The sequence below is a fragment of the Nomascus leucogenys genome, chromosome 13 (genome assembly GCF_006542625.1).
Source record: "Nomascus leucogenys isolate Asia chromosome 13, Asia_NLE_v1, whole genome shotgun sequence".
In the NCBI taxonomy this organism is placed as follows: Eukaryota; Metazoa; Chordata; class Mammalia; order Primates; family Hylobatidae; genus Nomascus; species Nomascus leucogenys.
In genome coordinates this window covers 98,979,733-99,002,966 of record NC_044393.1, presented here as the reverse complement: position 1 = coordinate 99,002,966, position 23,234 = coordinate 98,979,733, and the positions used below count along the sequence as shown (strand labels likewise).

Sequence of the window (23,234 nt, the reverse complement as noted above, 5' to 3'; positions counted from 1 at the left end):
GACTACAGGAGTATGCTGCCCTGCCTGGATACTTTTTTGTATTTTTTAGGAGAGATAGGGTTTAGCATGTTGCTCAGGCTGGTCTCGAACTCCTGGACTCAAGTGATCCTCCCATCCTCCCGCCTCAGCCTCCCAAAGTGCTGGGATTACCAGCGCGAGCCACCGTGCCTGGCCAGTCTCAGATTTTAAAAAACCAATCTGATAGGTGCAGGATTTCGGTGAGCTTCCTTTTTGTTAGTAATGGTGGCTTTTCTGGGCTGCAGTAGACCAGTGTGAATAAAGTGCATGCCATGTGTGTGCACGTCTGTGCAGGTATGTGCACGTCTGTGCAAGTGTGTGCACGTCTGTGTGTGTGTGCACACGTCTGTGCGAGTGTGTGCATGTCTGTGCGTGTGTTTCCTACACACACGGCCCTGTGCCTCCCCGCAAGAAGCAGCACACAGAGCGAGGCTCTGAGGGTTTATTGTCTGCCCCAGTGAGGCTCCTGGGCTTCCTGGGAGGAACTGGGGGAGGAACTGGGGGCTGGTCACACAGGTCTGTAGGTCCCATTGTAGCTAAAAGGGGGAGGCGTCGAGCAGTCCCTGTCCTCAGGGATCCAGCGCTGGACATAGTTGGGGCCGTTGTCCCGAGGCCACACGATCACAGTGTCTCTGGATGCCAGGGAGGGGTCCTCTGGGAAGAAGTTGAATGGCCGGAGCAGGAAGCCCACGGAGTTCCCAGGTGTGGCTGTGTTGGGAATGTCCTCTGAGTGGGGGATGTGCAGGAAGCCCACCGTCACCCAGGCCACCAGGTCCTGCAGGAGACAGGGTGGGCTTCAGTGGGCAGGGCTGAGTACTGACCATTGGAGGCCACTCTAGCCTTTGGTCATTTTCAGTCCTGCCTGGAAACTTGCTGAATTCCTCTCCAGCCCCTTTTAAAGAGATGAGCAGCTCTGTTGTGACCTCTGAAGTTGCCATCCCCACAGCAAGGCATAGCTCCTGCGACTGGGGACAGATCTGGGCAAAGGGTGGCTGGGACTCCCTGATGGTGATGAGGATGGTCCTGCGCTGAGCTGGAAGGAGGCAGGGCCAGCACTGGGCAGGGCTGGGGACAGGGCAGTACCTCATTTTCAATGTTCTCATTGTTGTGAAGAAACTTCTCGAAGACCACGGGCGGGTCCCAGGGGTCGTTCTGGTGGTAGATGCTGCTGCTGCACAGCTCCGACTCCCGGTACTTGGTCACTGCCAGGGGGTACCTGCCAGGCAGAGGTGGAGCAGCTTGGCTCAGGGCCCTGGGCTGGCCCCCCTCAGCCCTGCCCAGGGAACAGCTTCAGGGTCAAAATAGAGGAAGATGATTGCCTTCCCCAAGATGAGAGATCATCTCTCTTGGGTGTCGGCAGGACGGGCTGCTGTGAACCGAGGTTTGGGTGATCCGTAGGAATTCTCCCCGCCCCCCTCCCCAAATGCACAGAGACACAGGCCTAGAAGAGCAGGCAACCCTTGCACAACACGGGTGTGAGCTGCATGGGTCGTCTTTCTCTCTCTTTCCTTCCTTCTTTTCTTTTTCTTTTTTTTTTTTGATGGAGTTTTGCTCTGTCGCCTAGGCTGGAATGCAGTGACGCGATCTTGGCTCACTGCAACCTCCGCCTCCCGGGTTCAAGTGATTCTCCTGCCTCAGCCTCCCGAGTAGCTGGGACTACAGGTGCCCGCCACCACACCCGGTTAATTTTTGTATCTTTAGTAGAGACAGGGTTTCGCTGTGTTGGCCAGGCTGGTCTCGAACTCCTGACCTCAGGTGATCTGCCCACCTTGGCCTCCCGAAGTGCCGGGATTACAGGCGTGAGCCACTGCACCCAGCCCACAAGTCCACTTTCACTTGGGGTTTCTTCCGCCTCTGCCACGGTGACACAGCAAGACCAGCCCCTCCTCCTCCTCTTCCTCAGCCCACTTAAAGTGAAGGAGACGAGGATAAAGACCTTCGGGATGAGCCACTCCCACTTAATGGATTGTAGATATATTTTCTTTTCCTTAGGATTTTTTTTTTCTTTTTTGAGACGGAGTCTCGCTCTGTTGCCCTGGCTGGAGTGCAGTGGCGCAATCTCCGCTCACTGCAAGCTCTGCCTCCTGGGTTCATGCCATTCTCCTGCCTCAGCCTCCCAAGTAGCTGGGACTACAGGTGCCCGCCACCATGCCCGGCTAATTTTTTGTATTTTTAGTAGAGATGGGGTTTCACCGTGTTAGCCAGGATGGTCTTGATCTCCTGACCTCGTGATCTGCCCGCCTCGGCCTCCCAAAGTGCTGGGATTACAGGCGTGAGCCACCACACCCAGCCAGGATTTTATTAATAACATTTTCTTTTCTCTAGCTTACTTTATTGTAAGAACACTGTATCTGACACATAGAACATACAAAATATGTGTTCACGGAATGTTTATGTTAGTGGTAAGGCTTCCGGTCAACAGTAGAGTATTTGTAGTTACGTTGTGGGGAAGTCACAGTTACGCTTGGCTTTTTTACTGCATTGGGGGTTTGGCACCCCTACCCCCCCACATTGTTCAGGATCAATTGTACACACAGATATACACATACATACACAACACGCATGTACGCCCAGATACAAAACCACATAGACTAGGAACCCCATAGACACAAACACAGACAGACACAGACACACACACTGAGGGGAGCCCCTGACTCTCCCCCAGGCCCCTTGGGTCTTCCTCACCTTGCCCAGGTGATGGCCTGCTCCTCCTGCCAGCCTGGGGGCAGCACCTGGTCGGCCATGGAGTGGATCTGCAGGCGGTAGCTGCGCTTGTGGCCCCAGGGGTTCTCCTGGGGGCTGGTAAAGAGCAGGTACCTGGGCAGCTTCCTTTTGAAGCGGAAGGCCGCCTGGCGCTCCCGGGAGTACTGCGTCTGCTCCAGGGTCGGCTGGACCACGCGGTGTCTCGGGCTCCAGGGGTTGGTGATGTTTTCTAGCTTCATCTGCAGTGTCTGGAAGCTGTTCTTGGTGCCTGGAGGTATGCAGGGAGAAGGAGAACGAGAATCAAGCTGCCAGAACTGAAACCTCCTCATTCTGCCCCAGGATCTCCATCCTCCACCACATCCAACAGCCAACTGTCTGGAATAACCGGGATGTTGGGGGATGCCCTGGGCGGCTGTGCTGATTCCATTACCACTCTGGGAAGTTCCTCTCAAGAGCTGTGCTCATGCCCATCTGCTGTGGCTGCAATCCCAGAGAAGGGGCACTGATTTCTCTCCAGGCATGAGAGGCTCTGTCCAGAGAGGTGGCTGGGGCTGAGGGGCAGGAGCCGCCTGTATGGTCCTGGTGGCCTTGTTGGGTCTGGCAGCATCAGTCATTCTACCCATGCCATTCTTTTATGGTGATATCATCCAGGAGACACCCTGAATATTCCCAGACAATACTACACTCCATCTCAAAGCGCTAGACAGTGACACTTCTTACCCTCCTAGGCACTGTCCCCTCCCTTGCCCCATGCACAGCCCCAGGGTCAGGACAGAGTCCACACTGTTGCATCCAGCGCAACCCTTGGCACTGTTCGCTTTCACCATTTTTCAGGGACACACTAATTTCTAGCTTTAGGTTTTACAGAAGGCAAATGCTCCTAACTTTCCACCACCAGGGAGTTACAGTGCCGTCTCCTGGGAGTTTAAGTTATTGGCTGGATGCAGACGTTTGAACGGGAGAGTCTCGCTTTGAGTCCTACCTGCCACATCCAGGTCTACGCGGTAGTGCACCAAGTGAGTGTGTATGTTGCCAATCAGGTGGGTGTGCAGGCGAGTGCCGTGGCGCAGCCCCTCGGGGGTGTAGAAGGTGGCGTGGACGTAGCCAGTGGCGTGCATCTTGGCCTCCATCACCCCGTTGGGGTAGAAGATGAAGTCCCAAATGTAATCATAATTGTAGACAGTTGAAGTTGTCCGCAGCACCAGCACCTGGCCCTTCAGCCCTGCATAGAAGTTGAAGCCACCTTTAAAGTTGGAATTAAAGTGCCGCCGAAGGGGCACCCCTGTGGGCATTTCAAAGAGGCAGAGGGCTCGGGGATAACGGACCGGGTCATCGGCATCATAGTAGTGGAAAGTGTCCAGGAAGGTGGCGGTCTCCGGGCAGTCGATGCCGGGGGCTAACTCGTGAGTGACGCTGCCCAGGCCCCAGCCGACATCCAGGTACTTGGTCTGCATGCCTGCAGGTGTGTGTCCTCCGTACAGCGCCACTGCCTCTTGCACGCTGACCTCATAGGCAATGCGCTCTCCGCCAAAGTGCACGTTCAAGACCTGCAGCCCGGAGGAGGAGCGCAGCCGGAAGGCGAAGCTCCAGCCCCCGTAGAGCACAGCGTTGCCCTCCAGCCTGAAGCGAGGGCCGTGGGGCTGGACCAAGCGGGGGCCGCTCACATGGGTGGGGCTGGGGAAGTCCCCGCGGCGCTTGTGGGAGGAGAAGAGGGGCGGCTCCTCCGTGCTCTCATGCCCCTTGCCCCCAGGCAGAGGGTCCTCCAGGACCACCACGTCTACCTCTCCGTCTGCATACTTGCGAGCCAGTTCCTCTGGGCTCCCATAGAACTTCCCGTTGTACCACACCTGCTCCACGGCCCAGTGCCGGGCATCTGTGCTCCCATGATCCACGAGGAGCTCCAGCCCAGTGGGGTGCAGAAAGTAGCCTTCTACATAGCGCTGTATGATAAGCCAACTGCGGCGCTGGCCAGAAGCCACACCTCGGGGGGCCACGTCGGTGAAGGCCAGGCATCGGTCATGGCAGTCTTGGAATGAGAAGCCTGTGGTATTGAGGAAGAACTGATGCAGGGGCTTGGTGGCTTCCTGCAGGGTGTGGTAGAGGAGGGCATACTCTGCTGTGGAGATGGGCCTCGATGCCCAGGAGGACTGGTGCCCAGGCCTGGGGGACAGTGCTCGCATGTAGCAGGGCCCTGGCAGGGGCCCCACAGCAAACTCAGTGACATTGGGATGCTCCTGGTCACCAAAGAAGATGACGGCACGGGCTTCCCGCACAGGATGCCTTTCACCTTTATCCAGAAACCTCAGCACATGGTACTTCTTGGGCAGTAGCATCTCGATGAGAAACACGGTGTTCTTGGCCATGGTGGTGGTCCTGGAGGGCTGCAGCCTCAGCTCCTTCTTGGACCAGAGGAAGCTGTGCACTGCCTTCAGCTCTTGGTTGCTTAGGTCTGAAAACACCCCTGCCTTCCTGTGCAGAGTCCCTGGGGAGGGCTCCGCCATGGCCATCTGCAGCATCAGGATGGCAGCCACGGCCCAGCCCAGGGCCGGCATCTCTCGCTCCGTGGCTCTGGAATGCAGTAGAGGAGATGAACTTAGTTGTCTTATGGGCAGAGATGGGCTTCCCTCAGGTTAGGGCCATGGAATTTTCCTATGGACTGAGCTTCCTCCCCTTGCCCTGCCCCAAGCTGGAGGCTGTCCTGGGGCAGCTGGGGCCCCATGCATAGTCCCCAGTGCTGTCGGGCCACTGCTTGTGCATCCATCCATTTATTTCTGCCCTCCCCTCACTCCTCTATAAATGTCCTCCAGTCCTGCAGCCTTTCTTACTCAGGGGAACGCTCTTGTTTTTGTGTATTATCTCAGCCAGGGGCGCCGTGAGTCACAGAGGCCAGGCTGGGCCCCTGCACATGCCCCCAGGTGCTTCTTGTGTCCTGTAGAAGAAGACACCTGTATTAACAGCAAAACTACATTTCTGACACAACGAAATACCTTTTAGGTAGACAGATTTTGAAATTTAGTGTAGAAATTCAAAGGTAGGCTCTGGAGTCAGGCTGCCTGAGTCAAGTCCCAGTGACTCATGCCACTAGGACTTGCTGTGTGGCCTTGGGCACGCTGCTTAAACTCTCTGGCCCTTCATGTTCTTAGTTATAAAATGAAAATAACGACAACAGTGCTTAGCTCCTAGGGTTGTGGAGAGAAATCAATTAAACAGTAAACATAAAGTGTTTGTAACAATGTCGGCCATATAGGAAATGCATGAGAAATGTTAGCTGCTCTTCTTGTTAAATTAAATACAGGCTATCGACACCAGCACATTTAAAGTTTTACGCAATGTAGAGTGATTCAGGTGTGACTAGGCTGCAGACTGATGGCTTTGGGGGTGAGGTAGAGGTGCCCAGTCCTGCCCAGCCTTCTTTGTGCCCCATTCACCTCTCTTGTCCACCCAAGGCTACTAGGAGGGTACCTCAGGGAGGGGTTCATCTTAGGAAGATGCCTTTTCCTTTCTCAGGGAGGGTGGGTCAGGGTCTTCACCGCATAACCCCATTCCCCAAGCAGCTGTAAAATCCTGCGCTTGTAGCTGTGGGCCTCCTGCAGGGCTGGGAGACGTGGTGGCCACAACTCTGTCTTCCCGTGTGCTGTGTGCGGAGTCTCTGGGAGACTGTTGCTCTTGCCTGTTGCACTGTTGCTACAGACGCTGGCTGGAGCTGTCTCCCAGCCTTAGTTTCTCCACACCCTAACTTATCCTCCTAGGTGCTGTGGGCCTCCCTGGAAGGCTGCTGTCACCGTGAAATTTCCCTGCAGAAGCTCTGCCTTCGCCACCTTGCACCCCCTTCCTCAAGGCTCTGGGTTGACCTGGGAGCCCCACTTCAGGATTCCTCCCTGTCTCAGCTGTGCCTTTCACTTCCTGCAAGCAGTGCCTGAGGCACAGACACTTGATTTATAAGGTGGATGCATGAGTGGGTTGGACTCTGAGAGATCCTTGTTTTCATAGGTAGTTGCCTTTTGCTCCCTAAATCAGAAGCCCTGGGGGTAAACCTGGAGAAAACGCGTTCTCCTGTGCCGACAGACAGGTAGCAGAGAGGGTTAATCCGCTACTGTCTCAGACCTCTGCCTGGCCCAGCCTCCTCCCAGGGGGCCCAGGCCGCCTGCAAGGCAGGCCCCGAGGATTTCACCTGGAAAGTCGGCGGCACAGGGTATGAGGTGTAACTGAGGTGCAGCAGTTCCACTTTGGGTGTATCGTGGAGTGACCCACTGAGGAAACCTGACCATCATGAACGCTTTTCATTTCTTGCTTTTGTTTTTGGAAAATGCATTTACACATCACATTTCCGAAGCACAAGTGTTGGGAACACAACCCACGTGTCAACTAGAGGCCCTGTTTTCCTCGTGGCTTTTTCCTACAGAGAAGCTCAGCTGCACATTGTCCCTTCCCACCCGACTCTGGGCCAGTGTCACATCCTTTGCCACCTTTTGAGGTCAGCTGAAACCCCGCGCTGCCGAGGAATGCTCTGTTTTCGGCCCCAACTAACATACTTCTCCACTAGCCTCCTTAGCATTTGTATTTAATTTGTACACGATGGGCAGTTCTTGATTCACAGATCAATGAAAGGTGTTGGCTGGGCCTGTTCCGTCACCCGAGGGCTCTCTAGCCCTGGAAGCCACAGTCAAGGCTGATCTGAGATGTCCTTCTCTCCCTTTCCCATGCCCCCCTCCCCGAGGGCTCTCCCCTTGCCCTCGTTTTGCTCCATGGTCATGGCCTCTCATGGGGATGTCCCTCTAGTTGCCTTGTCTTGCCCTCTGGTGCTGGCAGAAGACCCTGGAACCCACACGATCTTGGGCTCTCGGAGGCCCTGCTCACCTGGATGGAGCAGGTGAGGCAGGGGCTGCAGGCGGAACCCAGAGCCAGCAGGAAGAATATGAGGTGAGTTCTTGAGTTCTCCTATTAAATATTGGCCAGGCCTCTTTTTTTTTCTTCTTTAAATAGACTATTTTTTTTTTCCTGAGACAGAGTCTTGCTCTGTAGCCCAGGCTGGAGTGCAGTGATGCGATCTTGGCTCACTGCAACCTCTGCCTCCCAGGTTCAAGCAATTCTCCTGCCTCAGCCTCAGGAATAGTTGGGATTACAGGTGTGCACCACCATGCCCGGCTAATTTTTTGTTTTTAGTAGAGATGGTGTTTCACTGTGTTGGTCAGGCCGGTCTTAAACTCCTGACCTCAAGTGATCCACCCGCCTCAGCCTCCCAAAGTGCTGGGATTACAGGCATGAGCCACCAGGCCTGGTCCCAAATAGGCTTATTAGACTTAAATATATATATACATGTATATATAGATATATATAGTCAGGATCTCACTGTGTTGCCCAGGCTGGTCTTGAACTCCTGGTCTCAAGTGATCCTCCCGCCTTGGCCTCCCAAAGTGCTGGGATTATAGTAGACTTTTTTTTTTAATAGACTTTTAAAAATAGACTTTAATAGATTTCTTAATAGACTTCATAAAGTCTGTTAAAAGTCTTTAAAAACTCTATTAAAAGTCTTTTAACAAAGTTTATAAAGTCTATTAAAGTCTTTTAAATAGGAGTCTTTTAAAGAGGAATTTTAGGTTCATAGCAAAATTGAGCGAAAGGTACTGAGAGTTTCTGTATACTCACAGCCCCTACACACGCAGCCTCCCCACTATCAATATCCACACCAGAGCCGTACATTTGTTACAGCTGATGAGGCTGCACATCACTCTCACCCAGAGTCCACAGTTTACATCAGGACTCACTCCTGCTGCTGCATATTCCTTGGGTTGGACAAACGGACAATGACATGGATCCACCATTAGAGTGTCACACAGAGTAGTTCCACTTCCCCCAAAATCTTCTGTGCTCCACCTCTTCCTCCGAAACCCCAGCAATCACTGCTCTTTTTTTTTTTTTTTTGAGACGGAGTCTCGCTCTGTCACCCAGGCTGGAGTGCAGTGGCGCAATCTCGGCTCACTGCAAGCTCCGCCTCCCGGGTTCACGCTATTCTCCTGCCTCAGCCTCTCTGAGTAGCTGGGACTACAGGCACCCGCCACCACGCCCGGCTAATTTTTTGTATTTTTAGTAGAGACGGGGTTTCACCGTGGTCTTGATCTCCTGACCTCGTGATCCGCCCGCCTCGGCCTCCCAAAGTGCCGGAATTACAAGCGTGAGCCACTGCGCCTGGCCTCAATCACTGCTCTTTTTATTGTCTCCATAGTTTTGCCTTTCCCAGAACGTCCTGTATTTGGAATCTTACAGTCTGCAGCCTTTTCAGGTTGGCTTCTTTTGCTTGGCAGTATGCATTTAGGGTACCTCCGTGTCCTTTCACGGCTGGGTCTCCTTTTTTACAACCTCTTATCCCCATGTTTCTTTTTGCTTGTCCAGGAAGGAGAAAGATGTGGAAGAGACCTTTGCTTTCCCTAGGACAAACCTCTGTCCCCATGTGCAGGGGCAGTGGGGGTGGTGGCTGGTGAGACCTCCAGGCAGGAACAGGAAGCAAGCCCTCTCCCTGCTCACCCTCCTCTCTGAGCTTTCCCCACTCCACCCTGGCCAGCTGTTGCCTGCCACCAAGCACCCAGGCACCTTCTGTGATGTGCTGGGCTCCTGCCCTCACTTCCTGGCCCTCCTCCCTCTGTGCCCTGTTTCTTCTGCCCCTCACTCTGTGCCCTGTTTCTTCTGCCCCTCACTCTGTGCCCTGTTTCTTCTGCCCCTCACTCTGTGCCGTTTCTTCTGCCCCTCACTCTGTGCCCTGTTTCTTCTGCCCCTCACTGTGTGCCCTGTTTCTTCCGCCCCTCACTCTGTGCCCTGTTTCTTCTGCCCCTCACTCTGTGCCCTCCTTCCACTGCTTTTCTTTCCTCCAGGTCAGCCCCTTCTTGACTCTCCCGAATACCCATCAGAACGCACCTGTGTGCTCTGCTCCCAGTTCGCTCTGCTTCCAGCATTTGCCCTTAAGCTGATCTCTGACTCCTTCTTGAAGTCAATCAGACCCCGCCCTGCAGGGAGGGACAAGGTGAGGCCTGGGCCGGCCTAGGAGGGGCCTGTGGCTTGGGAGGTGCCTCTGTGGGCAGCTACAGTGGCATGCGTGGGTTTGAGGAAGCTGGCTGTGCAGCACACTTGTCCTGAGTCTGTTTCCAGACAAGTGCCGCCTTACACAAGAATTTGCCTCGGCTTCTCTGTGACGAGTCATGCAATGCCACAATCTGTTAATTTAGGTGGCACGTTTTAGAGGCAGAAATAAGGACAAGGGGCCATTTCCTAGCCAGTAGTCTTACCTGAAGCTGATAGATGGACCAGGGCAGGGGCTGATAGAGGCTGGCACCCACAGCAAAACAGAATTCAACCACTCCTAGAACAAGACACCAGAGGCAGAACCGTTTGGGAGGAGCAGCCACTCAAGACGAGTTGCAAACTTTGGTGGCTTTTTAACCATCTTTGAGACCCTGACCAGATTCAGAAAGGACAAAGGACTTGGCTGGGAGAAAGCTGGCCAGGGTAGCTAAGGCTATGGCACAGAGCAGAGAGGGGAGAGGACACTGGGGCAGGTAGTGCCCATGCAGCAGGCGGACAGTGCTAACATGGCTTAGTCAGGTTGAGAAGGGCAAACTTGGTGACGGGGGTAACTCCTGGTCGGAAAGGAAAGAATAGAGTCAGGAAAAGTGCATGGCTCGGGAGCGCCAAGAGGTCATCATCACCCATTACCAAGGTTTGCTTGCTCAGGGATTGCATGCTGCTTTGTGGTTATGGGGATTTTGTATTTCTCATCATCATCCTTCCTGCTGCCGAAAATGCAAGTCATTTCAGTGTGCGCTGGCAGCGAGATGAAGGAAGGTGAACACACTTAGTCAACTTGAAGCTTGCTGGCAATTCCAGAAGGTCTTCGGTGTTTCTGAGGACGGGGATTTGCCTTACATGTTAAAATGATGATGGATACAAAGACAATCAAAGCTAATGTCTTTCACCCTCAGTGTTCAAGAGGACTGTGAGTTACGTATTCTCAGTTATGGGCTCACCAACTCCGCAGAGAATTGGGGGGATTTGGATTAGAAGAGAGTTCCAGGAACAACCTGATTTTGAGGACTACAATCTGTTTCCATTCCACAAAGGAAACTGCAATGAAGTTAATGGAGTGAGGATGGATTGAGAAAAGAGACTTGCAAAGATTAAAAGGGAAAGGGGCCACAGGCACATGATGGAGTCAGACCCTTTCACACACGGAAACGGACTCAAAAGGGACCAAAGACGTACATGTAAGAGCTCAAAGTGTACAACTCTTAAAAAGAAAGCACAGGAGTAAATCTGCTTGACTTTACATCTAATTCTTGGATGTGACCTCAAAGCACAAATAACCAAAGAAAAAAATAGATAAATTGGACATCATCAGTATTAAAAGACTTTTATGCTTCAAAGGACACCCACAGGAAAATGAAAAGACGAACCATAGAATGGGAGAAAATATTCACAAATTATATATCTGATAAGAAAATTATATCTAGATATCTAGAATGTAAAAAGAACTCTTCCAATTCCATAATAAGAGACAAATAATCCAATTAAAAATGAGCCAAAGATCTGAATAGATATTCCCCCCAGGAAGATATACAAATGGCCAGTATGCACATGGAAAGCTGTTCAATGTCATTAGTCATCAGGGGATGCAAATCAAAACCACCAGGAGATACCACTTCATATTCACTAGGATGGCTAGAATTCAAAAGCAAGATAATAACAGGTGGGGCCAGGAGGCAGAGAAACTGGAAGCCTCACAGGCAGTTTATGGTGAAATGACGCAGCCGCTTCGGAAAACTGTCTGGCTGTTCCTCAAATGACTTAACATTGTTATCATATAACCCAGCAATCCCACTCCTGGGTATATACTCAAGAGAAAGGAAAGCCTATGTCCGTGGGGAAACCTGTACCAGAGTGTTTACTGCAGTGTTATTCACAATAGCCAAACAGTGGAGACGACTCAAATGTCTCTCCATTGATAAATGAGTCAACAAAATGTGGTCTGTCCACTCAATGGAACATCATTCAGTCGTAAAAAGGAAGGAATCACTGCTACATGACACAATGTGGATGAACCTTAAAACCGCTATGGCAAATGAAAGAAGCCAGTCACAAAAGACCACATATTATTCCATTTATATGAAACGTGTGGGATAGGTAAATCTCTCGAGTAGATGAGAAGCACATTAGTGGTTGCTTAGGGCTGGGGCGCGATGGAGGGATGGGGTGAGAGCTAATGCTTATGAGGTTTCTTTTTGAGGTGATTAAAAAGTTCTAAAATTGAAGGTGATGGCTGCATGTGCCTGTGAATATACTAAAATGCATTGAATTATGCACTTTAAATGGGTGAATTGTAAGGTATGTCTCAATAAAGCTGTTTTCAAAAAGTGACAGGACAAATTCTAGAATATACAAGGAGCTCTTGCAAATCGGTCAGAAAGAGGCAGCAGTCCCCATGGAAACCTGGTAAAGAATCCCAAAGGCAACTTACAGAAGAGGCACCCCAAAGGGCTAAAGAGCACATGGAAAGATGCTCAAATGTAGTGGTTACTAGAAAAATGCAAAGCATTCAACAACGAGATAGAATTTTTTATGGGAAAGCTGGATGATGCCAAGTGTTGACAGAGATGTGGGGAAACGGGGACCTTATGTGTGGTTGTGGGAAGGGGTTATTGATGGCACAGCCATTCTGGAGTGCACTTTGCAGGGTGTGGGCAGATGAGAGAATTGCTTGCTCTCCCAGACTCAGGAATTCTGTCTCTTGGAATATATGTCAAAGAGGTTCTCACCCAGGCCCAGAGGTGGGATGCAGACACAAATGGCTGTGAGGCTGGGGAGCTGGAGGCCATCGGGGTGCCACCCCCAGGAGAGTGGTCACTGCACACCATGAGGTGTTGTGCAGTTGGCGGATGCAAAGGCATGGATGTCCACACAGCTACTCCTGAGAAGGGATCTCAGGATCATGGAAGACGCAGGATGAATGATAGCACGATGCCATTACACAACAGGGAACACGTACACACCAAGCCACCCACTTTCAAGAGTGGATGCACATTAGAATGGATGTGAGGGCAGGGGTGGGAGTGGGAATACATACATACACACGTGAGAAAGACAAGAGAGAGGCCTTGTATGGGCCAGTGATGACGACATCCATGCACTGATGTAGAATTAATTCAGTTCTGCAATGGACGTCCATAAATAAAAGAAAGGCCTGGGAGACAGACTGAGTGACTGCAGGTCCTCACACCAGGGTAGATGTGGCTGAGGACAGGAACCACCACAGGTCCCGCACCTGGAGGATGCAGTGAGGGCAGGGAGGAACACTGCGTGTAGGCAGGGAGCTGAAGCACACCAGAAAGAATTGCATTTTTTATGTAATGGGGCACATAACATGTACATAGAAAGATTAATATTACAAGGTGGCACAGTAAGTACAACACATTGATGCCCAAGGGCCCGTCCTGCAAGGGCTTGGAAGGAGATTCCCCTGAAGACTGCAAGCCCCCAAGTCCTGGGACTCTGTCCCCTCTGCAGTAGCCTCCATGGCTGCTGTCACAGAGGACCACACACAGGGGCTTAAAGTAACAGAAATGGATCGTCTCACAGTTCTGGAGGCCTGAAGTGTGAAATCAAGGTGTAGGCAGGGCCACGCTCCCTTTGAAGGCTCTAGAAGAGGGTCTTCCTCTCCTCTTCCAGCTTCTGTGTTGCCAGCAATCCTTGGTGTCCCTCAGTGCCTTGGCTTGTGGCCATGTCACTCCAATCTCTGTCCTCACATGGCGTCCTCCTTGTCTCAGTGCCTCTATCTACAAGAACACCAGTGATTGTATTGAGGGCCTACCCTACTCCAATATGACATCATTCTAACTAATTCATCTGCAGCGACCCTATTTCCAAATAAAATCATATTCTGAGGTTTCAGGGAGGACGTGAATTTTTAGGGGGATGCGATGCAACCCAGCACACCTTCTTTACCTGCCTCATTGCAGACAGCATGGTCCTTGGCCAGTGAGTGAATTCCAAGCCCTGTGTTCTGGGGGGCTGCTGCCCCGAGGATCCACAAGGTAGAGTCTGTGTGGGGTTTTGTGATACATGAGGGACTTAGGAGGAAGAGGACACACTGGGCAGGGGCGAGGGTGGGAGTGGGGGTGCGAGTGGGGGTAGGAGCAGAGTCCTGAACTGAGATGTGGTGTGTTTCCCGACATGGGAAAAGGTCAGGGCTGATGGTGGGAGTGGGGTGCGGTTTGTGTCCGTGTGCTGAGGAAGCACAGGTGGGGTGTCTGGAAGGAGGAGGTAGAGTGAGGAACCTCCCTATGCACTTCTAGAGAAGTGTGGGGGTGAACGGGGGCTTGTGGGAATCCTATAGAGACAGAGGAGACAGAGAAGCCCTCAAGAGAGGCCCTGGGAAAGCTGAGGCGAACAGAATCCTTGTGCAGAAAAGCTGGTAAGTCTGTTGTTATATACATATATATATATTTGTAGAGACGGGGTCATGCTACGTTGCCCACGCTGGTCTTGAACTCCTGGCCTCAAGTGATCCTCCTGCCTTGGCCTCCCAGAGTGCCGGGATTACAGGCATGAGTGACCATGTCTGGCCAAGGCCATTGTTTCTGCTCATGTTTGTGTGCACTGTGGCAGGGGAACTTGAGATGTCACACTTGGAATTTGGGCTCTGTTGACTTGCCGCCTCTCTTCCTGCTCCCATACTGAAGGTGACCTTGGTTTCTGAGGTGTGGTTCCTCGCTTGTGGGATTAATGATTGCTGACAGTTAGAGACAGCACTTGGGCAAAGACCATATCCTGTCAGTTGTTGGCTGCTTGCCTTTCTTAAGGAGGTCCAGGCCTAAGGAGGGGCAGCGCTATATACAAAGGTGGAGCTAGGAAGCCAGAGGTCACAGCTCACAGATGTTGTGTGGCTAAATCTTGATATTTTGCTTTCAGAAAGTCACAACCTGTCAGAGCTAATTTGAGAGGATCTAGAGAGTGGGATTGTTTCTACGAAACCACAGAGAAGAAACAGAGCCACCCGCGCCTACACCAAGACCTACCGGGGGTGCACCAGGGAAGCTCACTCGGTTAGATCTTTATATGAATGAAGCCAACGTCATAGCTTTTGTCCCTGATTAGGGAAGGTGGGTTTGCAAAAAAGAAAATTCTACCATTTTCCGAGGCAGGGCCATTGGTCATAAGGGGCCCTGGTGAGGTCCTGATGGCTTGGGCAACCCCACCCAGATAGGGGAGAACGTTCATCTCCAAGTGCTAGGCCTGCTTCTGCCACTGGCTGGTGGGCTTGTACTTGACAGTCCTTAATTCATTCAACAAATGTTGATGGAGCACTCATTCTGCACCAGGGAGACACAGCAACAAACAAACAAAACCAAAGCCTCTATGGAGCTCACATTTCAGTGAGGAGAGTATCCAACAGCGAAGCTTGTGAGTTGTCATAGCAGACCTCCTCACTGGGACAGCCGATGACAGGGGCTGGCCCTGGGCTGGCATCTGGGAACTTAACTTTTGGGATCCTGCCCGCTCTGCCGGCCTGCTCTTTTTACAGACAATGTGATTCGTGAACACCTGCTTTCCTATTGGGAGTCTGGAATCTTATTAGTTGTGGTGGGCAGAGAGTGTGCCTATGTGACCAGCTCCAACCTCTGCCCCAGCTCTGAGCTTCTACTTCCCTGGGAGATGCAGGGCGAAGGGTATGCTCTGTGCAGCCTTCATGGGAGGGAGAGCTCAGTGAGTATGTGCCCTGACCCCTCCAGACCCCGCTGTGTCCTTGCTGTGTCTTGGCTGTGGGTATAACTGTCTGCTGAGTCCTAGTGAAGCTCTGACAGCAAAGGTGCCATGAGGTGTCACGGGTGTTCACAGAGGTGTCCTGCAGGCGTTGGCAGCAAGTGGTGACACAGTGTGTTCCAGTGGGGCACATGCTCAGGGGAAAACAGAGCAGGGGCATGTGGTGGGGGCAGGGCCTGACCTTTCAGAAAGGGGGCTCCTCTTCTCCTCAATGTGGTGAAGGAGTGGGCCACAAGGATGCCTGGTGGTGGGGGCATTTCAGGCTGAAGGAGCAAGGAGTGCCAAGTCCCTGATGCAGAGTGAGGGGACTGCTGTCGCCAGGGGCAAGTGGTGGGAGATGGGTTCAGAGAGTGACCAAACGCCCTCGCCTCCAAGGCTGTCACTGGGATTTTACTCTGAGCCACTTGGGAAGCCTCTGTCAGGTTTGTGCAGAGGCCAGAACTGACCTGCCTCTAGCAAGTGCTATCTGGAGGTGCTGGGGGAGACAGAATGCAAAAGAGTGAAGGCTGCAATGATGGCAGGAGCAGGGAGCAGGCCAGGAGGTGGTTGCAATAATCTTGGTGGGCAAGGCTGGTTGCCAGGTCAGGGTTGCAGGGGTAGAAGTGATGAGAAGTGGCCACATTCTGGATATAGCTGGAAGGGAGGCTGGGGGAGATTTGCTGAGGGCTGGGATATGAGACTCGAGAGAGAGGAGTCAGGTGACCCCAAGTTCGGGTAGAGGTTCTGCTCTGCTGGGGCAGTCAGGAGCTGAGTCAGGATGCTTCAGTGTGTGAGCATGGCTGGCTGCTGGCTGAGCCCACTTCTGGACTTTGATGCGGGATCCCCAAGGCACATGAGGGGCAAGGGTGGAGGGAGCCCCAAGGAGACCTTTGTGAGGAGTCAGAGACCAGGGCTGGGTCCTCCAGGCGCTCTTTGTATCTTCAGTGACCATGCCTGGCAGTGCTGGCCAGCTGACAGCTTCCTCGTCAAATCCCACATTCCTCCCTCCCTGCAGCTGTGTCCGGCAGCTGGGGCTGGGCAGTAGACACAGTAGAATTCTTCCTTCCCCCTGGCTCTGTTTAGTAGCTACCTCATGAAATGTGCATTGGATTCTTAAGAAAAAAATCAAGAGGCCAGAAAATCAGGAAGCAGAAGTTAAAATATGTTGCTGATCTTTGAAATAAAGAATTTGTGTTGGTAGACATGTGACCTTGTGTGGTGCAGGGATGTGTTTGTGTTAAACCATTGTGGTAACTACGACATTCCAGGTGCATATTGGAGGTAGCATGTAGGATTTCAGAAATCCCCAGAACAGTCATTGCCTCTGTGCAGCCCTTTGCTGAGCACAATTTTGGAAGGAAATATAGCAGCATGGTTTCTGGCACGGGATATAGAGCCAGAAGACCTGGGTTTGAATCCAGGTTCTACTTCTTTTAGTTGGATGTTATGTGGGAAAAGCAGTTAACTTTTCCTTTTAGAGAAGGTGATTTTCTCTGGTGGTATGATTTGATTTCTTGCTTTTTAATTTTTGTGGATCTGTTGTATGTTTTTTGATTTGAGATTACCACAGGGCTTACAAATACTCTTACAATCTATTATTTTAAGTTGATAACAATTTAATACTACTTGCATAAACAAACAAACTAAAAAGCAAAAAGAAAACTAATAAAGACTTACTCTTTATCTTTGTTCCCCTACTTTTTTTTTTTTTGAGAGACAGCATCTCACTCTGTATCTAGGCTGAAGTGAGGTGCATGGCGTGATCTCAGCTCACTGCCACCTCCGCCTCTGGGGCTCAAGCGATCCTCCCACTTCAGCCCCCAAAGTAGCCGGGACCAGAGACGTGAGCCACCATGCCAGTTAATTTTTGTATATTTTGTAGAGACAGGGTTTCGCTATGTCATGCAGGCTGGTCTTGAATTCCTGAGCTCAAGCAATCTGCCCACCTCTGGCCTCCCAAAGTGCTTGGATTACAGGGGTGCCCTGTGGGATTACAGGCATGAGCCACGATGTGAGGCCGTCCCCCACTTTTTAACTCTTGATGTTTCCATTTATATCTTACTGTACTGTCTATGTTTTGAAAAGTTGTTATTATTTTTGATTGGTTCATATTTTGGTCTTTCTACTTAAAAGTAGTTTACACACCACAGTTACAGTGTTATATTCTGTGTTTTTCTGTGTACTTACTAATACCCGTGAGTTTTGTATCTTTAGATAATTTCTTATTGCTCGTTAACATCCGTTTCTTTCTGATTGAAGTACTCCCTTTAGCATTTTTTTGTAGGACAGGTCTGGTGTTGATGAAATTCCTCAGCTTTTGTTTGTCTAGGAAAGTATTTCTCCTTCATGTTTGAAGGATATTTTCACCAGATATGTGATTCTAGAGTAAAAGTTTTTTCCTTCAGCACCTTAAATATGTCATGCCACTATCTCCTGGCCTGTAAGATTTCCACTAAAAAGTCTGCTGCCAAATGTATTGGAGATCCATTGTATGTTACTTCTTTTTTTTTTTTTTCTCTTGCTGCTTTTAGGATAATTTTTTTTTTAAATCCTTGACCTTTGGAAGTGTGATTATTAAATGCCTTGAGGTGGTCTTCTTTGGGTTCAATCTGCTTGGTGTTCTATAACTTTCTTGTACTCAGATCTTGATATTTTTCTCTAGTTTTGGGAAGTTCTCTGTTACTATCCCTTTGAATAAACTGTCTACCCCATCTCTTTCTCAACCTCCTCTTTAAGGCCAACAACTCTTAGATCTGCCTTTTTGAGGCTATTTTCTAGCTCTTGTAGGTGTGCTTCATTTAAAAAATTTTTTTTTGTCTCTTCTGGCAATGTAATTTCAAATAGCCTGTCTATTCTCACTAATTATTTCTTCTGCTTGAGCAGTTCTGCTATTAAGAGACTCTGATGCATTCTTCAGTATGTCAATTGAAATTTTCAACTCCAGAATTTGTTTGATTCTTTTCAATTATTTCGATCTCTGTTAAATTTATCTGACAGGATTCTGAATTCCTTCTCTGTGTTATCTTGAATTTCTTTGAGTATCTTCAAAACAGCTATTTTGAATTCTCTGTCTGAAAGGTCACATATCTCTGTTTCTCCAGGTTGGTCCCTGGTGCCTTAGTTAGTTCATTTGATGAGGTCTTGTTTTCCTGGATGGTTTTGATGCTTGTGGATGTTCGTCAGTGTTCGAGCATTAAAAAGTTAGGTATTTATTGTCGTGTTTGCAGTCTAGGTTTGTTTGTGCCTGTCCTCCTTGGGAACAGTTTCCAGGTATTCAAAAGGACTTGGGTGCTATCATCTAAGCTGTATCTGCTTTAGTGGGCACCCCTAGCCCAGTAACACTGTGGTTCTTGCACACTTGTAGAGGTACCACGTTGGTGGTCTTTGATAAGGTCCAGAAGAATTCTCTGGATTACCAAGCAGAGACTCTTTTTTCTTCCCTTACTTTCTCCCAAACAAATGGAGTCTCTCTCTCTGTGTTGAGCTGTCTGGAGCCAGGGGTAAAGTAACACAAGCACCCCTGTGGCCACCACCACTGGGACTACGCTGGGTCAGATATGGAGTATCAGCACAACACTGGGTCTTGCCCAAGGCCTGCTGTAACCACTACCTGGCTACTGCCTATTTGCTCAAGACCCTAGGGCTCTACAATCAGCAAAGGTGGTAACACCAGCCAGGCTTACATCTTTCCCTTCAGGTTGGTGAGGTCCCCTAGGTCCTGAGTTGGTCCAGAGATGCCATCTGGAGCCATGGATGGGAGTCTAAAATCTTAGAAATCTACCTGTTGTTCTATTCTACTGCAGCTGAGCTGGAACTCAAACCACGGGATGCAGTCCTTCTCATTCTTACATCCCATTCACGCAGGCAGAGGAGCCTCACCAGGCCCATGGGGAGTACTGCCAGGCTACCACTGATGCTCAGTTAAGGACCAAAGGAACTTCAGTCAGCTCGTGGTGAATGTTGCCAGGCATAGGAACTCATCCTTAAAGACAGTGGGCTCCCTTGGCCCATAGTGTGTCCAGAAATGTTGTCTGGGAGCTAGGGCCTGGAATGGGGGCCTCACAGCCTTTATCAGTGTCCTAACATACTGTGGCTGAGCTGGTATCCAAAATGGGAGACAAAGTCCTCTTTTCCCTCTCCTCAAGCAGAAGGAAGGGGTCTCTTTTGGAGCTGTGTGCTGTGCTGCCTGGGGTTGGGGAAGGAGTGGCGCAAGCACTTTCTTAGACACCACAGTTGGTGTCTCATGTGCCCCACCAGTTCACTAACTCCAAGCCCAGCTCAGCACTAGGTCTTGCCTAGGAATTGCAGTCCTTGTTGGGTAGACTGCTCCTCAAGTTCACTTAGGGTCCCAAAGCATTCCAGCCAGTGGGGGCAAGGCTTGCTGGAACTCATGCTCTGACTGCTGGACTGGGTGAGTACCCTCTGGCCAGGGCTGGTCCACATGTTCCCTCTGTGGTGTCAGCTGAGTACAGCTCAGTTTTGCTTTCCGCTGTGACATGGCAGCACTGAGTTCAATGCAAAGCCTCACAGTCATAGCATTCTCCGTCTCTCAAGTATACATACAGATTCTCCGTGCCATGTAGCCACTGCCAGGGGATGGGGGAAGGGTGGCATCAGCAACTCAAGACTGTCCTTCTCACCCTCCTCAGTGCCTCTCTCAGGAATTTGAAGTCAAAACCAGGCACTGTGAGTGCTCATCTGATTTTTGGTTCCTATGAAAGTGCTCCTTTTGAGTAGATAGTTGTCAAACTTGGTGTTCTTGAGTAGGGGTGGGGATATTTGGTGGAGTCCTTTATTCTGCCATCTTGCCCTGCCCCTAAGGTAAAGAAGTTAATTTTTTGGCCAGGTGCCGTGGCTCATGCCTGTAATCCCAGCACTTTGGGAGGCCGAGGCAGGCAGATCACGAGTGCATGAGATTGAGACCATCCTGGCTAACACGGTGAAACCCCGTCTCTACTAAAAATACAAAAAAAAAAAATTAGCCGGGTGTGGTGGTGGGCGCCTATAGTCCCACCTACTTGGGAGGCTGAGGCAGGAGAATGGCATGAACCCAGGAGGCAGAGCTTGCAGTGAGCAGAGATCGTGCCACTGCACTCCAGCCTGGGTGACAGAGTGAGACGCTGTCTTAAAAAAAAAAAAAAGAAGTTAATTTTTTAAACCTTAGTTTTCTCATTTGTGAAATATGCACAATAACAGATATGAAGGTGTGACAAAATTGTTGGCATCAGATGAGGTAAAAGGTATGTAAAGCACCTAACTACTGCTTTTGACACATAGAAATCACTCAATAAATGTTAGCTATGATGATGGTGATGATGGTTAGCTATGATGATGATGATGGTTATAGTTGGGGAGGTATGAATGTGGGTAATACAGAGGACTCCAGGGGCCCTGAGATGGTGGTGAGTGTGTGTGAGGGCTCCTTGACTTTTCTCCTTCCCCTGCTCCATAAGATCAGAGAGTTGATTTAGTTCACGTCTGTCTTGTTTAGTTCACATCTATCTTGTTTAGTTCACGTCTGTCTTGTTTAGTTCACATCTGTCTTGTTTAGTTCACATCTGTCTTAGTAACAAGCCAGTTTCCCTAAAGGCTTTTCATTCACCCCCCTCTCTTTTCAAAACTCTTATTTTTCTTTCTAAGTGTTCTTTTCCCTCTGCATGTGAGTAAGTTGTTGGCCGTCTCAGGAATCAAAACGTCCAGAACCAGCTGGCTTTGTAGCCAGCCCGGGGCTTGGACCTGCGCACTCACCAAGGTGGTAGCTTCCAGCCACCTTTACTGATGAGGTGGCCCTGTCAATCTGTAATTTATCACAGATACCACTGGTAAGAAATTAACCCAAAAGCATAATGAACGTAGGAAGTCGAAGCCGAAGTGAGCTGTGATTGCGCCACTGCACTCCAGCCCGGGCAACAGAGCGAGACCCTGTCTCAAAACAACCACCACCACCACCACAACAACAACAAACAAAGACTGCACAATTTCCCTCAAGATGTAGCAATTGGCTCCTTGTCAGTATCTAACTGGCTTTGAAGTTCTTCCTGTTCTAATTCCTAAATCGCTCTGGATTTCTCTCCAGCCTCACAGTCTTTACTATCATTGTCTACATCAAGGATTTTCAACCTTGGCACCATTGATAGTTTTAGCCTGATCATGATTACGGGCCTGTCCTGTGTGTAGTAGGATGTCTAGCAGCATCTCTGGCCTCAACCAACTAGAGGCCAAAAGCAGCCACCGCCCTATCAGGACAACCAAAAATATCTTCAGACATTACCAGTCATTTCCTGGGAGGCAAAACTGCTGCCCTGCTGAGAACTTCTGGTCTACATTTAAGCCCTTGTGATCTGGCCTGAAAACTGCAATTGCCTCCAGACGCCCTGACTCTCCTCCTGAACACCTCCAATCTGCCCTTCGTGCTTTTGCTGGGAGATAGATCTGACCATGTCCCCTTCCTCCCTCTGGTGGGTTCTAGTCGCCTATTGGATAAAATATAAACGATTTAATTTGGCATTAAAAACCTTTTACAGCCTAGCCCCAATCTTCCTTTTGTTCTTGGTGCACTAACGCTGCCTCACCTGAGGCAATCTCACGAAGGGCATTGCTTCCCTGTGGTAGATAGTGTTAAGACCTACAAGGGGCATTTCTTTCAAACATGAGCTATTTCAAATCATGCCAGGTTCACTGGGGCCACCTGGCTTTGCCGGCTTTGTTCCCTTTCTGCAAGCCTTTCTGTCTTCTTATTTTGGGAGCAAGCTCTTGCTTCAAGGCTCAGCACCAACTACCCCCTGCCCCTGCTGTCCCCACCCTCTTTACATCTTCCACATAGCTGCCTTGTCCTCTCTGGTTCCAGGGCACTTGCTCGTCTCCCTTATTGCACGTGTCATATGGCTTCGTAACTATTTGTTCACAAGTCTGTCTCTTATACAGCTTCCTTGAGGTCAGGGATTCTATCTTAATTTATTCAGAACCACAGAGACCAACACAGTGCATGGGATACAGTGGGTGCTCGTTTTTGGGTTTTGGAGTGAATTAATAAACAGATGACATGGACAAGGAAGATGGAAGAGGTGTTAGGTACCTAGATGTCAGAAAAGTTTTAATTTCTCTGTGGCATTTTAAGAAAAAAACATGCTAGGTAACCTGGTTTCAAAGGATGCTGTTAACTCCCAACTCAAGGGAAGAGTCTTTATACAACATCGCAGGCTCCTTAGGCCGAGGCCAAGGACAACTGGGAGTGCTCTGAGTCAGCATCAGCTCCTGGCCATGTGGCTGTGCAGTCTCCCAGGGTCTCACACTCAGAAGGGCTCTCTACTTGGCTTAACGCTCCGCTGCTGTCTTTAGATTCTAAACTTTTGAACAAGGGACCCCACATTTTCACTTTATACTGGGCTTTGCAATTTATGTAGCTGGTATTGGCTTGGGTTGAGAAGGTTGGGGAGGGAGGACAGGGCAGTGGGCAGTGAACTAGCCCTCGAAGGGAATGAAGTTAGATGAATAGGTTGATAGGATGAGAGCTGCCAGGCCAGGTATCATCAGGCATCAGGAAGAGAGGCCCCAGGCAGACTGGTGGCAGCAGCAAAAATGTAATAGGTAACCGAGGCCAAAGTCTTGGATGCCTGGTTCTGAGCTTAACCCTTGCTGGCTCCAATTCCTTCCTGTTATGATTTTCTCTTTTAGTCCCCTTCCTCTTCTATAACTCCCCATTGGCAGAAGGAAGGAGTGCTAGACAGGGG

General features: G+C 50.3%; 1 protein-coding gene across 2 annotated transcripts; it reads right to left on the bottom strand.

The window, feature by feature from the left end:
* Positions 1–239: 239 nt before the first annotated feature.
* On the bottom strand, positions 240–9,712 carry AOC1 (amine oxidase copper containing 1). 2 transcript variants are annotated; one of them, XM_030826145.1, is made up of 5 exons: positions 9,631–9,668; positions 3,704–5,289; positions 2,704–2,989; positions 1,102–1,291; positions 240–793 (listed from the first exon to the last, which is right to left on the bottom strand). In XM_030826145.1, exons 1-5 carry the CDS (start codon positions 9,666–9,668, stop codon positions 527–529), a joined length of 2,367 nt encoding a protein of 788 aa, XP_030682005.1. In that variant the 3' UTR covers positions 240–526. The 2 variants fall into 2 exon arrangements, with proteins under 2 accessions (XP_030682005.1, XP_030682006.1); XM_030826146.1 differs by having other exon boundaries at positions 445–793; positions 1,102–1,234; positions 9,631–9,712.
* Between the last annotated feature and the right edge of the window lie 13,522 nt (positions 9,713–23,234).

What these genes read in the sequence shown, in the direction of transcription:
- AOC1 (XM_030826145.1), bottom strand. Translation starts at nt 9,668, where the DNA reads ATGCTGGAAGCAGAGCGAACTGGGAGCAGAGCACACAG. An exon ending in CAGGCCATCACCTGGGCAAG is followed by an intron (nt 1,292 to 2,703) that starts GTGAGGAAGACC and finishes TTCCCTGGGCAG; the next exon opens with GGCTGAGGGGGGCCAGCCCA. An exon ending in ATGAGAACATTGAAAATGAG is followed by an intron (nt 794 to 1,101) that starts GTACTGCCCTGT and finishes TGTCTCCTGCAG; the next exon opens with GACCTGGTGGCCTGGGTGAC.